General features: G+C 43.1%; 1 protein-coding gene across 15 annotated transcripts in view; it reads right to left on the bottom strand.

Moving 5' to 3' along the window:
• The window catches only part of PALM2AKAP2 (PALM2 and AKAP2 fusion), a 578,232-nt gene that overhangs the window by 260,170 nt on the left and 300,044 nt on the right, over nucleotides 1–18,018 (bottom strand). For all 15 annotated transcript variants that reach the window (XM_049896024.1, XM_049896006.1, XM_049896008.1 and 12 more), the window contains one exon: nucleotides 10,277–10,407. In XM_049896024.1, coding sequence (XP_049751981.1) covers nucleotides 10,277–10,407 — 131 coding nt within the window. The remainder of the gene's footprint in view (nucleotides 1–10,276; nucleotides 10,408–18,018) is intronic.

Raw genomic sequence — 18,018 nt, 5'->3', positions numbered from 1 at the left:
GAGGGGCACCTTTGTCTAATTTGTACAAAGAAGCCATGTAGTTCAGCAGTGGTCCTGACTGTGGCTCGTGTTTAGAGATGGCTGGTCCTTCAGCCTGGACCTGGCTAAGATGGTAACCCTCATGCCACATACCATGGTGACGCTTAAAAACCTTTCTCCAGGCCTCCAAATCAGTGTGACATTCTTTGCTGGCTGGTGTGTCCCTGTATCCTCACAGATAACTCTCTGTGTACTGGCAGTATTCAGACATTATTCACTTTTTTTCTTTGACTTTCTACATGGCAGGAACAAAATTGAGACCTCGAGATCCCTGGAGGGGATATCATTCCAATAGATATTCTACTTCAAAGGTGATAAAAAGTGTTTCCGCCATTAAGAAAGACTGGACAGGGAGGTGGGAGATGCCTCTGGTTAGCAGAAAGCACAGGGGTTTCATCACTCCACACTCGGTTCTGGGTAATTCATACTTAGGCCTCTTAGTTTCCTCGGACTACCATATCTAAGTACCACAAACTGGATAGCTTTAAACAACAGAAATGTACATTGTCTCACGGTTCCGGAGGCTAGAAGTACAAATCAGGGTATTGGCCATGTAAATTTCTTCTGAGGGCTCTGAGAGAGAAACTATTCACTGTTCACACCTCTCTCCTAACTTCCGATGGTTCCCAGCAATTCTTGGCATTCTTCAGCTTGGAGATGTTATCTTCACACGGGCCTTTCCTTTGTGTGTCTCTTCTACTCTTTTATAAGGACACCATTCAGATTGGGTTAGGACACACTCTACTCTCCTATGGCCTCATGTCAACTGGTAACATCTTCAAAGGCCCCATTTCCAAACAAGGTCAGATTCACAGGCACTAGGGCTTGGGACTTCAACATATTTTTGGGGGGACAAAGCAAAGAATGTTATCCCAATCTGGAGGCCTGGAGAAAGGCTTTTAAGCACTACCATATTATGTGGCATGAGGGTTACCATCTTAGCCAGATCCAGGCTGAAGGATCCGTCATTTCTAAACAAGAGTTCAATCCATAGCAGCCTCCATTACTCAATTCTTCATCCTGTACATATGACTAAACAGGTGTTAATATGTGTTAAAAATTGTTTCTTGAAATGGGGACAGGAAAAAAGGAAGTAGGGCAAACCCTCCTAATAATTCTGTCCTGAACCTAACCCATCTGTTATTGCATACCCCTTTCCTCTCACCTAGCCTGATATTCCCACTGCTAAGATTTTACACCACTGGGGAAGGGCTCTAAAGGAATCTTTGACGTCAGAAGTTGTTCTTGAAGTGGGAGAAGGAAAAGGAGTGTTTCTTCTCGTGTCCTTGCACGAATTTGGCAGGGAACGGGTATTCTAGGATTTGAGACGGTTTGTGCATCTCATTGCCCATCTGCCACCTTGGAGAGCTGGAGACCTGGTCCTGAGGGAAGGAGACACTGGGAAGGCTGGTAGAGGCAGGCCTTGCAGTGGTGAGCATTAAGCAGCCTCAGCTCCCATAGAATCTTTTCTGGGGTCTAAGCCATGAAAAGAGGGGACACAGAGTGGGGTTTCATCCAGAAGATGAACTTGGCTCTGGGACTGGTGATGGTGGTGTCACATCAGCCTGTCTAAGGGTATCTATTGCCCTTCAAAGCTGCCACCAGACTCACTAGTGTAAGATCTCCATAGTGTAAGATCACAGGCTGCCCTGGGTGGAAAGGACCCAAGAATTCATCTGATCCACCACCCTCAGAGTACACAATTCATGAAAACCATAGAAGAAAATATGAAGAGGAGGCTTGATGTTTTTGCCCCATTAAGAAGGCAGAGGGATTAGAACATTACAGGTTCTATATACAGTGATTTTAAATTGGAAAAGTACTATTTTCAAAGCTTTTTGTGGAGGGGAAACTTGGGGCGTGGCAATTATAGGTAGAAAAGTCTAAAACCAGCTGCCAAGAAAGTTTACTTTGCATAATTCCTTCCATTGTAGCAATTGTTCCAAGGGCTGTGAAGGGCAAGCATCCCCTAAATTTGGCTTTCATATGGTCTCAGCGTATGCAATGACATTCTCCCACTGTTTTCAGAGTTGTGGACACTTTAAGCCCAATCTACAATCAGACTAATACCAAGGAGATCAGAATGAGGTTTACAAACCCCACTTAGGCACAATGCTGGGGGTGTATCAGGTAAGATCACCTGCTTTGCCACTAAGAGACACACAAGCAAGACTGCAAAATGCTTGAGTGCATTAATTGCTTTCTCCCTGTTTCCTTTCAAAACCGACCACAAACCATCAGTGTCCAGATTTCCAAGGTTATGAAGAGGGACTTTTTCTGTGATCCCAGGAGGGGAGGGCAGGGCAGGGTAGGGACCAGAAAGTAAACAGAAATTGCAGGGAAAATAACTTTGATTCTAAAAGGGGGGATCCTTTGTAATAATGAGAGTTGTTTCAATACAGACTTGGGTGTTACTTTGTGAGGAAGTGAGTTTCCTGTCCGTTTCGGCCTTCCCGGAGATACTGCCTACTGACTCCACTCACTGGGTTCACTGCAAATCCAAGCATCAGAGAGGAGCTGATGGAGATAATATCTCAGTTACACACACCCCATGGCCCTATGATTTTATGAGCTGTCATAAAGTCACTGTCTTTGAAAATCAGTACAGCACTGGATGTAAACAAACAACCAGTTCTTTTAACTTAGAACTCACTTTTACGGCTCAGTGCTTGAGACAGGCCCAACATCCATTATTTTCAAGCAAATGAGATACTGTATGTCATTCTGCACTAAAAGTCATTATTGTTTCATCATAAATCTTTTTAGGGCATATTCTGAAGCTACTTGATGGAGTGATTTTCCTCATGGTGTTAACACCAGTAATTCCAGGCTTTAGAGCAGTAGTTCTCAACTGGGGGCAATTTTGCCTCCCAGGGGACATTTGGAAGTATCTAGAGAGGTAGAGAGATTTTTGATTGTCATTGCCAGGGGAGGAAGGGGTGCTACTGGCATCTAGTGAGTGGAGGCCAGGGATGCTGCTAAACATCCTGTAGTACACAGGACAAGGCCCCACAACAAATAATTATCTGACCTGAAGTGTCATTAGTACTGCTATTGGGAAACCCTGCTCTAAAGGAATGGATGGGAAACAATAACAATAGCACTACTCTTACCTTCTGAGTGCAGTCTTGTAATTGGAAGTTCACAAATGTACATTATCTCTACTCATTACAACAGTTATGCATGGTGGATATTGTTATCCTCAATGCACAGATGGGAAAACTCAAGTCCAGAGAGGTTACACGGCTTGGCCAAGATTGAACGCAGAATGACCTTGGTTCAAACCGAAGTCAGGTGAACTCTGAAATCTCGGTTCCTAATCAGTATGCTATGCTGAGAACCCTTTAGATAACCAACACTGTTTCCAGCAGAGATTTTAGGCTGAGATAAAGCCAACAAAGTGCAGTTGGGAGCAAAGAGCTTTGGAAAGAGAAAGAAGGTAGCCAAGTCCAAAATAAAAACTGTACTTCCTGAAATAACCTGAGGGCCACTCAAAATGGGTTGAAGCCCAGCACCTCCTGGATCTTCGTGCATTGCTACACTGCTTTGAGAAGAAGCATTCATGGGAGTTCATCTGATAGGAGCACGTTACCTGTCCACCCTTCTCCATCATGAGTGTGTTTCACGGAATATCATAGCTCTCATAACGTTTTAGCTTAAAATAACAACAACAACTTTTATTGGGATTTGGAGAATATGCTTTGGTGTTCAGGCAGAGCCGAGTTCAAATCCTTGCTCTTTCACTTATTAACTGGGTTATTTTGGGCAAGTTACTTCACCCCCTAAGCCTCAGTTTTCCCAACTGTACTGTTGGCATCATCATCCTCACTACCTCATGGGAGTGTTATGAGGATTAAGTGAGAAAATTAATGAATTAAATGAAGGCAAAAAGAACTGGGCCAGAACCCGCAGCAGAGTAAGATATCAACAAATATAGATGATATTATCATGGTATTAGGTCTATTTCGGTGACATAAAAAGAAAACAGGGCTGCATTGGTGAATGTGGCTGTGTGGGGCCGGGAACCAGGCTGGGAATGTACACATGTGGGGTGTCAATGTGGAGAGCTCCCCTCCCTGCTGTGAAAGAACAGTGCATCCCAGAATCAAAAATAGCAAGGACGGAGAAGACAATGAATCCCAAGCAAGTGTTCTGTGTGATTTCAGTGAACATTTCTGTGGTTGCTTTTTCTGAAACAGTTATTTGTGGGTGACTGTCATTATTTTGGTTGCCAGAATTCAAAAGCATAACATACACATGTTTATGCCCGATATTTCCAGTCTTCTGCTTTGGTCCTCTTAAGAATGTGGAAAATAAAGTGAATCCTGCTATCCGCCAGAGACCAGCAGAAGCACTCAGAGAATCTCAGGTCAGAAACAGAAATGGACCAGTTCACTTGCATCTTGGATTTTCTTTTTAAAAAGTTACATGGACCTATCACGGACCATGGGTTAGCCACTAGGACTTCAACATTTTATTCAATGAATATTTGATATGATATACTTTAGAAATGACAGTTGTACAGATGAATTAGTCATTTCTGTGATGTATCAGTTACTCATATGTGGGGCTTTTGTTTCCTCAGAAATTAACCTCTTCCTCCAATTCTGACCCACCTCTAAAACCACTTCCTTCCAAAACAGTGACATTTCTCTACACAGGTTTGTTTGTTCAGAAAAGGGCTCTACAGCCACCTCCCTCCCACCCCCCCGCCAAATCAGAAAATCTCAAAATACCAGAGCTGGAAGGGCCTGAGAGAATTCTCACTGAAGAGGTGGGGAAACTGAGGTCAGAGAGAGTGAGGGATTTGCCCAAGGCCACACAGGAAATTATCAGCAGAGCTAGAATTAACACCCTGGCTTTGCAACTGCTTGTTCCACTTTCATTTAATACTCCGTGATGTTTCTCATCTTCACTGGGGTAATTCTAAAGGGAGGGGGGCAAATTTTCTCTATATTTCTCACTAATCAAAGAAAATTATGAATATGTATTTCAAAAACTTGAATAATATTTGATGGAATTAGAAAGAGAATCCTAAGTGGCAAAATGCAACAAGACTTGTTGATCGGAGCAGCCGTGAGGTGGACAGAGCTAATTGTGGGTCAAACTATCTCATCTTTCCAAGAGCATCAGCGTGAGGCCCAGGTATGGTCCTCAGGGACCCAACACATACAGAAACGGCAAAGACAATGGTTGACAATGGACCCAAGCCAGAAACAAGTCCCTTAGGCTTTCTTTTTTTTAATTTTTATTGTGTTTTAAGTGAAAGTTTACAAATCAAGTCAGTCTCTCACACAAAAAGTTATATATACCTTGCTACATACTCCCAATTGCTCTCCCCCTAATGAGACAGCCTGCTTCCTCCCTCTACTCTCTCTTTTTGTGTCCATTTCTCCAGCTTCTAACCCCCTCTACCCTCTCCCTTAGGCTTTCTTAATATGGTACTCCCAAAGGGAAAGAAAACATACAAAATATACGACATTCTAACTTTCAAAAAAGAAATATGTACAGATTTTGCTTTCAACATCCAACCTTATTTGGCCTATTTCATCTCTAGTTTCTAGTGAGCCAAGAATATAATCAACAGATGACCATGCTGACATTATCCAGGGAAAAGCCGTCCAAAAGAATGACAATCTACTTCTCCACTGTAGCAAGCAAGTTTTCTTCTCCCTTTCCAACCACTGTGACGTAGTCATTTCAAGGCCATATCACTCTTAATTTCAGCCAGAAATCTTTAGGAAATAGTAGAATTTTCTGGCCGTTGGGAAAGTAGTGAGCTTTCCTGACCTGTATTATTTTTAGTCTGGTAAACCAAAAAAAAAAAAAAAAAACCAAGGCTGTTTCTAATCAAGTTCAGTTGAAAGCTTGGCTCCACTGTAGGGCTATGAAGGAGAAAACCTAACTCTATGCCAGAGCTACTCCCCAAAGCAGATTTCAAATTTCCTTGAGGCAAAGCACTAAGGCTTAAAATCAATCTGAAATCAAAGGTAATGGTTGTTCTTCTTTACCAGTTGTGTGAAATCAGTTTTCTTATAAACACTATTCTTACTTCTCTTTGGAGGTTTCTAGATATTAAAATGGGATTTCACTTATGGTCTATCCTTTCTCCATTTACAGCAATAGTTCTTGAACCTGACTGTACAATAGATTTATATGGAGCACCCTTTAAAAAACAAAGATTCCAGGGCTCCTCATCTGGGCCACTGAACTGAATTTCCTGGAATGAGGCCTGGGAATCCTACAGCACTGTAAGGATCTTAGGATCAGATAGAAAGGTGCTTATATTCTTCTTAAGGCTGTCTACGGAAATAGACATATGTCTAAGTGCAATTTCTCAAGCTTTATTTGAAGTCCATTGATCATTTACGGAACTGTCCAGGCATAAAGAATGAAGTCTTTGTCTAAAGCCTATACCCCTGTAGCTCTGAGTTAGGTTGCTATTATCTTTTCCTTTTCTAAACTAACTAACCCAGAGTTCCCTAAGTCTTTCCTTGTAGGAATTCTCTCTGTTCTTTGATTACAATTCTTTATTCCTCCTTCGGTTTCTTTAAGCTGTTATTGGTTAACCAATAGGAACTAGAATACCTCCAGGGCACTACTGTACTAATATATTTTATAGTTTGAAAATAGTTCACATATCTACCTAGAAAAATCTAATTATTGCCAGGGAATGACTTAGACTAGTGGAGTACAAATCTAAAAATCTACAGATTAGTGTCTTACTTCAAATGAAGAAAGCTTTCTTTAGAGCTTCTGACACTTTCTGGAATTCCTATCATATGAAGATCAGATCCTGAATTTGATCTCCAAGTCACACATATTTTCTGTTATTTTTTTCACTTTCCCTTTGAATGCATGAGTTTTTTTAGACTGTCTTTTTTTTTCTCATTAATTTGCATTTCTGCAGTTTCCCTAATGCTGGTCAGTATCTCCCTTGCAGTTTTCAATTCAACAATCATGTTTCCGGAAGGCTGAATTATTAGCCCCCATTCTTCGCTCCTCCCTGTATCTGTGCTCTTTGCCACCTAACTCTGGCGTTTTTTCTACTAACGGTTGAGCGTGTCTCCTCCTATTGATTTTGGCCTTGGCAATGGGATTTGCTTTGGCTAAAGGCCTCTGGGTAGTTCCGAGCCTAGACCGTATTTCTGCTCTGCCTGCTTGTACATCTGTCATTGCCATAAGAAGAAAATGTCCTGGCTAGGTCCTTAGTCCAGGGAGAATAAGAGCAGACTCGATCCAACTTACAGCTTAGGGCCACTCAGCCTCAGCTCAGCCTGAGTTAGCAGAGCCACCCAGCCAATCCTCACAGACCGTGTAACACTGTAGGATGCTTATGTTTACAATAAGTCTTTAGAGCTATTCAAGTGACATCCTGGACTACAGGAAACTTGCTTGGGTGCCTGCTGAGTATCCTTTGGGGAGGAGGGAGAGAGCAACTTCTTCCTTCCCATGGGACTGAAGCTTAAAGATGCTAAACATACTGGTAGAGAAGATGAGAGTAAGGTGAAGGGAAGCAGAAAGTGACTTTCAGAATAAGTAGAAACTCACTCCCTCGGGAGGCCCTGAGGAGGAAATGGCACCCTTGGCAGCCCCACTCCCACAGAAAGCAGCTCCAAGGAACACAGCCTGTCCCCCAGCAAGATGGCCAAAGCCATGCCTGGGGCAGAAGGAAATGTCCCCTGAATTCCAGCCTGTGTACTCCTCTATCACTTTGGGCTATTCAGACTTCTTTCTTCCAACATGGGCATATTTGTACCTTAAATGGGCTCAGAGGGAATACTTGCATAAATTAAGCCAGCTCTTTATTCTGTTGTCTCAGAAGATAAAAAGAGATTTTCTTTTTTTTTCTTCTGAGTATAGTTATGCCTAACTGAACGAACTATAACCCAGCCCCGAACTTTGACATCTCACTCTGATAGTCTATGCAGCCAAAGCTGCGTCTCAAGACTCTCCCACTATGTGTAATGGCTTATCTTGCAGGTGAGTTACCACCTATTAGGCCACAATAACAAGATATTTGTATTCAAGCCAAGATAAAGCTGCCAATTTGATTGGAAAATCACGTTTCCCAATGCCATCTAAGAAAAACAAAAGAGATCATATAGCTAATTTTACTCTATTTTCCAAATCCTTGCTGTTCTCTGTCTATAATAACATCTATTGAAGTGAATGCGGACGTCAGGCTCGGTAAGAAAAGATATCCAGGTTTTATAAAAATTATTTTTGAATCAAGCTGTCTGCCACCAGTGAGTACACTGTCTCCCTCCAATCAACCCACCCCAGAGGGGTCCTGGAATTTTCACATTGGTTTCTCTACTCCTGTCTGGAACTCCTCAGCAGTTCATCACTGGGCAACCCTGAACTTGAACCGCAATTCCCGATAGGAATGGACTGTGCCCAGGCCACGTGGTTTCTAGGATTTTGCCAAGTCGGGGTGGAAATTAATGTCCCAGGCCTCCTCTGCATTGCAGGGCTCCCCAGGAGCACGGTATACCCGATCCCATTTCTTTCATTCAACGAAGAGTTCATGGAGATTTGGCTTTGTGCCAGACACATCTGTTATGATTGTGTAAAACCAGTAAGAAAGGAATAGTGTCAACTGTCACTACAGCTGAAAGCAACCAGGCATTTCCACTTTGAGACCTAAAAACAAATTTTCTATAAAACCACGTTGCAAAGCTGTCTTTTCCTCTCCCATTTGCTGTCAACATTTCCAGTAATCCTTGGCTCCCGCCTCTTATCTAACACACAGCAAGCTGAGCTACTTCTGAGAAAAGGAAACCTCTGAGGCTCAGCACTCTGAGCTTCTTCATCCTGACCCATCCCTTTCTATCTTCTGGGCTTCTAACAAGAAGTCCTATCCTTTCCTTCTTTCTGTTACCCTGGAAGTATCTGTTCTCACAAGCTTGACTTTAGTATTTATAGGATTACAATGTTCTCCTTCCAATGTCTCACACACCCACATACACATACCAAAAAACAAAAACAAACTGATTGCCTTTGAGTCAATTCGAACTCACAGCTACCCTAGAAGACAGAGTAGAACTGCCCCAGAAGGTTGCCAAGGAGCGGCTCGTGGATTCAAACTTTCAACCTTTTGGTTAGCAGCTGAGAACAGTGTAGTCTTTACCCTTCGTATTTTAAGAAAGAGTGTTTTTTTTGTGTGTGTATATCACACACCCACGCATATATGTATATACATGTGTGTATTTGCATATGTATGCATATGCACGCACACACACACACTTTTTCTTGGCTGGTTTCCTCTATAAGTAAAGTTTTACCAAGCTGCTCTGAGAGCTCTCTAAAGGCCATTAGGGCCCAAGCAAGGCAAGGATGTGAGCTGAAGTACACCTTTGGAGCTCACAGTCTGCTCACTTTTCCCTTTGGTGTCCTGCTTTTCCACTATTGGAGTCCCCTAGGTGCGCTCAGAGTTCGTATTTGCTCTTGGGTATAGATGGCTATTAGCCATTGCCCTTTGTACCTTAAAAGTGCTCATAACCTCAAGATGAAGCTCCCAGGGTGCATTTCAGGCAGGATTTGGTAGGTGGGGTGGAGGAGGAGATTGGTCCAAAGGCACCCACACTTACCACCTCCTTCCCCTCTCTGGCTAGGTGTGCTGGAACCCCTGATAACTACAGTTCACAAGTACGAACTCTATGAGCATGGTCAGCCACTTGCCACAGGGAGGCCACTTATCTTCCAGACTCAACTGTTCAAACCTGTTTGACCTGCAGACAAAGCAGTTAATTTCTAGAGGGCAAGGCACATAATTCACAGGAGTGTCCTCTCTGGCCCTCACTCAGTACTTTTGTGTTCTTCATTTCAATTCTAAGACCCTTGACAACAGTCTTCTCATTTCAAAATAGATCAGATACAGAAATTAGAGAACAAAACTACTACAACACCAATAAAAGCTAACAGCCTGACTCAAAAGAGGAAAAAGACAAAAGCTGATACAAGAGCTGACAATGGGGCATTAAATGAAGAGACAAGCTGCTTACACACCTAGTTGTCCCGTGACAACATAGCTGTGCTGTATCACAGCCCAATACAGTGATTGGTATTGAGAGTCATAACTCTGGGTCTTCTAGAAAAGTTTCAGTGATATTCAATGTGCTGTTTAAGAGCGTAATTCTAAAGCACCAGGAAAAGGTGATGGCATTGAGAAAGGCCCCCTAGAAGTGAGATGTGGTTACTCCACTTTCACACCACAATACGCTGTCCCTCCTACCTCTGAATGTTATCTTCAAGTTGCTTGACTCTGAACTCATCCTCCTCAGACTGCCGCCTCCTGGCTTCCTCCTCTTCAGCAGTTCCCGCGGGCATACCCTGCAGCAGCCATTTTTCCCGAAGCACTTTCGACTGTGAGAATGTGGGAAAGAGAAGAGAGAGGATGATATCTTTCAGTCTATGCCCTCCTCTTCATCCACAGTGCCACCATTTTAGCCCCGCCCCTCATCGTTGCTCACCTGGGTCACTGCCATCACCTCCTCCCTAATTTGGGTCCCTATTTCCCTCCAGCCCAACTTTCAGAGAACCACCACAGGGATTTATTTCTGTGTTTTCTACTACTGAAAAAGTGAAAATATACAGAAAAAGAAGAAACTGTGTAATGAATGCCCATATGACCTACGGTGCGATGGATTGCTTTTATAATGGCCTTTCTCACCACAGTCTTGTAACTCCCACCAAATGACTGGGTAGGACCATGCAAAGAAGGTGTATAGAACCCTAATGAGGGGATTAGTCAGTTTTGCCATCCCTCTAGGTTTAAAATAAGCCATTCCCAAGGCTGAAAGGGGGGACCTCACCATCACCAAGAAAAGAGAGACAGGAATGAAATGCATTCTTTGGACTTGGGGCCCCTGTGCTGAGAATCTCTTAGACCCAGGAGACAGAGAGAGAGCTATAACACCAGAGATGGCAAGAGGTGGCGAGAAGCAGCAAAAGCAGAAGCAAGAGAACCAGGAGACCAGCGCAAGACAGTGAGTCGGCTTCCTGACCGTGGAGTAAGGCAGTTATAATAGGTGCACCGAAACACAAAGTGAGAGGGCTGAGAGCCTTCAGGTGGAGGCTCTGCAGCATTGGAGCTAGGCTTGCTGAACCATGGAGCAAGAGAGCTGAGTGGCTCTGGGCAGGAGGCTTGCTGGCAGAGGTGGGGTGCCCTCAGGCACTTGTTGGTAGAGCTAAAAAGCATTGTAAAAATTGCCCGAGGAGGACAGAGGCTGGGCCAAGGGGCTGAGGGGCCAAAGGCCAGATAGAGGCCTGCTTGAGGATATGACTGAAAAGAGGCTGTCTTGATCAAAGAACTGTACCCTAAATTGTAACCTGTTACTTCCCTAATAAACACCATAACTGTAGGTATAGTTTGTGAGTTTTATGTGGCCCTTGCAATGAATTATCAAACCCAGCAGAGAAGTAGAGAGTGCCATGGAGGAATGGATGCTGTCAGAATTGGTGAAAAGGTTGGAGAGAGGAGGCATGTCTGACCTCCACCTCACAGGAATCAGTCTTGGGCTGTTGATCTTGATTCTCCTTCTCCCCTGTGAAGTTAGACAGGGAGGTCTGACGAAGCTGCCAGCAAGCCATTTTACGTGACCTCATCTAGATTTAATAATTATAAATATTTTGCCATATTTCCCCATCTAAGTTTTTCCAGCAAACCATTTTAAAGTAAATAACAAACACCATGCTATTTTGCCCATAAATGCTTCAGTATGAATCTCTAAAAAACAAGGACTTTTTTTTCTGTAAAACCACAGTTCCATTACAAAACTTCTTAAGATCACCTAATATCCAGTCCATATTAAAGTGTTCTTTTTAAAAATATTAATCTATGTCATGCCTCTTCTTAAAGCCTTTTTAATGGCTCCCAACTGTCCTCAGCAGTGGTTTCCACATTTTTAAAATTACACACACCGCATGTGTCAGCGGATTAATATATTTTGAGTGGAATATAAAGTTTTTTTGGGTTTCAGGTCATTGCAGGAGAGGGAACAGCATGGTTGCTGCTTTGAGAGGGGAGATAAAAACAGTTCAAGAGAAAGGCATATTGAAACTCCCTAAAATAAAGAGTGAAGGCATAGATAGAGTAGAATTTTGATTTGATTTGAGTTTCCACATACATGGCCTCAAGACAGTAGATGGCAGCTGCTGTATGTCTTTTGAGGCTGGACTCTGCACATTATGCCTGGAAATCAGTGAGAGTCCCTGTGGATGGATCAGTGGTCCAGGGAACGAACCACTGTGAGGAAGCACTGCCGAGTCTGCCAGCAGTTGGGCATATCAGCAATTCTTTCCAGCAACAGTGGGCAACTGAAGGAACAGCAGGAATAATAATTGTGAAGGTGGTGGCCAACACAGTAAGCACCAGATTCCCTGGCATCACCTCTAAGTGGAATTTTGTTGGAACTCATTAAGTAGGTGACCAAGGTAGAGGAAAGGAAACTCTCATAATGATTATAGCTGAATTTTTCTCTAGCCAGGGAATGCAGGCTTGTTAATGTTGTTAGTGGTGGTCAAGTTGACTCCAACTCACAGTGACCTCATATATAACAGAATGAAACATTGCCTGGTCCTGCGTCATCTTCATGATCATCGATGTTTGCATCTGTTGTTTCAGCCACTGTGCCAATCCATCTTGCTGAGGGCTTTCCTTGCCTTCACTGATCCTCCACTTTATCAAATATGATGTCCTTTTCTAGTGATTGGTCTTTCTTGATGACGTGTCTAAAGTAAACTAGCTGAAGGCTTCGCATCTGCACTTCTAAGGAGCATTCTGGTTTTATTTCTTCTAAGACTGATGTGCTCGTTCCTCTGGCAGTCCATAATATATTCAGTATTCTTTGCCAATACCACAATTCAAAAGCATCAATTTTTCTTCTGTCTTCCTTTTTCATGTTCAGCTTTCACATGCATAAAAGGCATAATTGGCTTCAAAACCCAAAACCAAACTCCTTGTTGTCAAGTCAATCCCGACTCACAGAAAATTTAATTTGCAGAAATAAGAAAGTGAGACCTGTGTCTAACATTATGGACCAAAATTCCTACTCACCAAAGTCTTTTCTGTAGCTCTTATGAGTGAAGGATGTGTAATACCACAGACTTTCATTTGTGCCTAGGGTAAAGGGTTAGTTATCATGAAACTATAAAATGGTAATTACTAAAAATTACCAACATTTTAGTAATAATAAGTTAGAATACACTAATGCTTCTGATACACCACCCTACTGAGAAGTCTGGCAGGCATTCTGCACTGCAGAGGCCTGTTGGATCATAGGAGCAAGCCCCCACATCCAGAATTCCTACATTCCAGGAAGGACCCTTAAGTAGCAATGCATTATCAACCTGATGCCCAGGTAGCTTTGGTTTTCTTTAGTGTTACTCTTGCTTTTTAATTATAAATCATTGTTTGTGGACGTCTTTTTGGTTACTATTACAGAGCATCCCCAAAAAACAAACCTGCTGCCGTCGAGTCGATTCCGACTCATATCGACCCTATAGGACAGAGTAGAACTGCCCCATAGAGCTTCCAAGGAGCACCTGGAGGATTCGAACTGCCGACCTCTTGGTTAGCAGCCGCAGTGCTTAACCACTACGCCACCAGCGTTTCCATTACAGAGCATAGGGAAGCATATTTATAGCACTTGACTTACAGATTTTTCATTAATTAGACGTAAAGACAAAAGTTTGTTCATATATAAATGATCCCTAACGATACTGCTAAAGTGGTTGTAAACCCGAAACCCCGCCCCAGCCGACCCCAATATGCTTATACAATTACATGCCATTGGTACTGTGTTGCCTGGAAATGTGTTCTGTATAAATCATTTGCCACTATCACCAAAGTAAATGTAAAAAATATTGGGCTTTTTAAGCTTATAGGACCTTGTTTTATACTATAAAATCATGTGTAAAACTTCCAGTACAGTTTATGTTGAACCATAACGATTCTTTTCCATCAGAAAGTGGGAATGGGTGGGGTGAATTGGCTGCTCTTCCTAAAACAGCTACAGAAGAAAAAAAATTAGAACCACTGCTCTCCACTCAAGCCACTTGAATTCCCCAAGCAGATCATGCCTGCACACTGCGAGAGGCAGTCTTGAACAGCAGTTAAGAGGATGGACTCTGGGGCCAACTTGCACGGGTGTTGCTTCCACTTCTTTCATCTATTATCTGTGAGACATTGAACAGGCTCCTTAAATTGACCTCATTAAGCTTCAGTATCCTCATCTCTAAAACGGAGATGACCACAGAGCCTGTCTCAGAGGTTGTCATGAGGATTCAGTGAGTTTACACACTAAAATTATCTGACATATACTTGGTCCTGTAGAAATGTTTATTATTGTTGTTCCTCTATTCCCTCAGCCTCTCCTTTCATCTGAGAAAAGGCAGGTGAAATGCCACCCTGGAAAGCCTTCCTCCGCCCTCCAGAAGCCTCTTACCCGATCAGGGGCTCCCTGCTGATCTGTCTCCTATAGCAAAGACATACAGTGCTGCATCCTTTACACCGTTCTAGAATTATTTCTTTTTGCATCTGTTCCCCCTCTAGACATCCAGCTCCCCCAAGGCTGGAATTATATTTTACTCATCTTGGCATTTCATCGTAGCACCTAGCCTAGTCCTAGAAAATGAATGACTGAATTGAGAAATTCTTGATTTCACTCTACTTATTGGAGGGGTTGTCACAGTTTCAGGGTACTTACTGCGCAAAAATGTATGGCATTAACCTGATTCAAGCCATAGAAGGGGAAAAAAAAAAAACCTCTTTAGGATAACTGGAGACAGATTATCCTAGTAGCCCCTGTGTTGGGGTGTGGCCCTTCTGGACAGGTAGCCACAGACAGTTCCGGCCTCCTTGGCCCTGGCAGGAATACTCTGCAGCCAGGGCTTCCTGAGAAGCGTTCTCTGCTCTTCTTCACACAGTGCCTCATGCAGCCAAGTGAAGGGTCTCCCCGACTCATTTCTGGCTAATTAAGCCCCAGCCATTGGTCAGTACCTCTGTCTCTTCTATTGACAAGGCAGTGACTTTACCCAAAATGTCCCCAACAGGAAGAGAGGGTCTAACAGAAAAAGATAGTGGGTGTGGTCTCAAGGAAGTCTGTTTCACAAAGGTGTTTTGACATTGGAAAAAAAATTACAAGACATTTTACACTTCGCCCAAAAGGTAATGTTGTCAGGGGGGACTATCAATTCAAATACACTGACCTCCAAAGGCTTCCTCAACCCACTCCAGATCCCTTGGTGTCCTTGCTGAGGATTGACCTTGCTGGGCCCTTGGGTACAACCACACTCACGCGCACCACGCATGCCCATCAAAAGCACTGGTTCCCCTGCTACTGTCCTGACCCTTATAGGCTGCCTGAGTGTTTCAGAATTTGGTGACAAGCAGAGCTCAGTAGAAATGAAAACTGAAAACCAAGTTTTCTTTTTTGTCCTCATTCTCCAAATTACATACATCCAAAAAAAAAAAAAAAGTATCAGAGCTTACAGGTGCTAAGAACTGTCAAAACTTCACATTTGCTAAATGGATGCAACTGTGAGGAGTCAGGACAAGGACACAGAGCAGACAGCTGGCGGCTGCCCAAACAGGGGCTCTGAAAGCAGGACAGAGAGAGTTCCTAAAATAAGTCTGCTTCTTGCTCTATGGGCTTATCCAGCCTTAGGAAGCAAAACCAGAATGGAGCTTTCAAACTTCATTGTGAATAACGATCAGCAGAAGAACTTGCTAAAATACAGATTCCAGAGCCCCACCCAGGGAGATTCTGATTCTGTAACTCTGGGGTTGTTGTTGTGTGCTGTCAAGCCGATTCCAACTCATAGCAACCCTGTAGGACAGAGTAGAACTGCCCTGTAGGGTTTCCTAGGCTGTAATCTTTACAGGAACAGATAGTCATGTCTTTTCTTCCATGGTGCAGCTGGTGGGTTCCAATCATTGACCTTTTGGTTAACTACCAAGTACTTAACCATTTTGTCACCAGGGCTCCTTGAGTTTGGGATAGCGGCTGAGAATCTGAATTTTAACGAGCTCCCAAGTGATACCATTGTTGATACTGCTGTTCCGAGGGCCACAATTTGAGTGGCACAACATTAAACCAGTGACTACCCAAATGCCTAAAGAGTCCATGAGCTTTCCCACAGGCTGTTCAAACTCCACAGAATTCCCCACCTTCTTGCAAACCTGTCTCTCCTCCTGGGCTCCCACCTCAGGGACGGTGACGTCCCCATCCATTCATTTCATGCCAGGTGCTAGGCTAGGCTGTGAAGGCACAGCTCTAGGAGACAGGCAAGTCCCTACTTCCACAGAGCCTTCATTCCAATAAGTAAGAGAATAGGATAAATTCAGACTATGACAAATGCACAGCAGGAGATGAACAGAATGATGTGAAAGAGAAGGCCTGAGGAAGGCCACTTGAGGTGGAATAGGTCTCTCTGAGGACTTGACATTTGAGCTGAGGTCTCAGGGAGAAGGGACCTAACTGCACTGAGATCTAGGGAGGAACATTCCAGGCAGATGGACTGACAAATTCGACAGCGTGGAGAGGGACAGAGTTGTATGTGTTTGAAGATCAGAAAGAAAGCCTGTGTGGCTGGACCATAACAGGAGAACGAGGGTAAGAATAAGCTGAAGATGCAGGAAGGCAGGGACCAGATTAGGCAGAATGCTGCAGCTTTATTAAGGGGTTTGGAGTTTGTTCTAAGCAGAGTAGGAAGGAGAACAGATTGCAGGGGGCAGGATTACAAAACACAAGTGATAGGAGTCTACTGCAAGGCTCAAGTGACAGAGGACATGAAACGAAAAACATACAAGGTATTTTAGAGGTAGAGTCAACGTGGCTTGCCAATAGATTAGATGTGGGTGTGAGAAAAAGGGTGGAATTAAAGGTGCCATACAGCTATTTGGTTTCAGCAAAATCGTGGATGATGGTACCATTCACTGGAGATGAGGAAGACTACAGGAAGAACAGGTACTAGAAGAGAAAAGAAATCAAAACTTCCATTTTGGGTATGTTAAATATGAGAGGCATATAAACGGAAAAAGGAGCCCTGGTGGTGAAACAGTTAAGCACTCGGCTGCTAACCAGAAGGTTGGTGGTTCTAACCCACCAGCAGTGTTGCTGGAGAAAGATCTGACGATCTACTTGCTTAAAGATTACAGCCTAGGAAACCCTATGGGGCAGCTCTACTCTGTCACTTGGGGTCCCTGTGAGTTGAAATCGACTCGACGGCACCTAACAACAACATAAATAGAAAGGACCTCTATCTAAGTGGAAATATCAGCGAAGTAGTTGAATATAGGGGTCTGGGATTCAGGAAGCATCATGACTAGAGACATCAATTTGAGCATTGTTAAGAATTGACTTTTATCCCCCCAAAATATGTGTTGAAATCCTAACTCCTGTAATGTCTTATTATTTTACTTGTGATTCTAAATCTTTTATTCACCTGGAATCTGGATGAAGGTGACACTGGCTGGGTCAATGGATGATGGCTGGAATCTGGCTAAATTCTATTTTCTAATAGAAAATGAACTAAACTTGAGATAGGGCAATAGTTTTCTCTGTTCCCTGTCATTCATTCCCTCTGTCCCTATCCTTTCCCCTACTAATTCTTCCCTTCCTCCCTATCATTCTCAATAAAATCTTGGTTTGGTCTTGAGATTTTATTGCATGCTTCCGTCCATAAACAGAGAAGCAGACCTAAGACTTTGGACAGGAGAATCCAACTTTTAGCTTCTACCCAAGCTCTTTTTACAGGGCCAGGGGAGATGTGATGGGGGAAAAAAACTGAGACATAAAGTTTCCTTACATTGTGTACCTTGTCTATCTGTTCAATATTTTAAAATTTGAACTTGGCCTTTCACACATATTCATAATGAAGTAAAGTCTAAAATTAGTGCTAAAGGTTTAAAATACTAAAAAAAAAAAAAATAGTAAAAGTAACTGTAATATTTTTGCAACAAGGCTCCTGACA

This window comes from Elephas maximus, chromosome 9, assembly GCF_024166365.1.
Source record: "Elephas maximus indicus isolate mEleMax1 chromosome 9, mEleMax1 primary haplotype, whole genome shotgun sequence".
Classification (NCBI taxonomy): domain Eukaryota; kingdom Metazoa; phylum Chordata; class Mammalia; order Proboscidea; family Elephantidae; genus Elephas; species Elephas maximus.
Note: the sequence above shows the minus strand (reverse complement) of the source record. Positions and strands in the feature narration are given on the sequence as shown.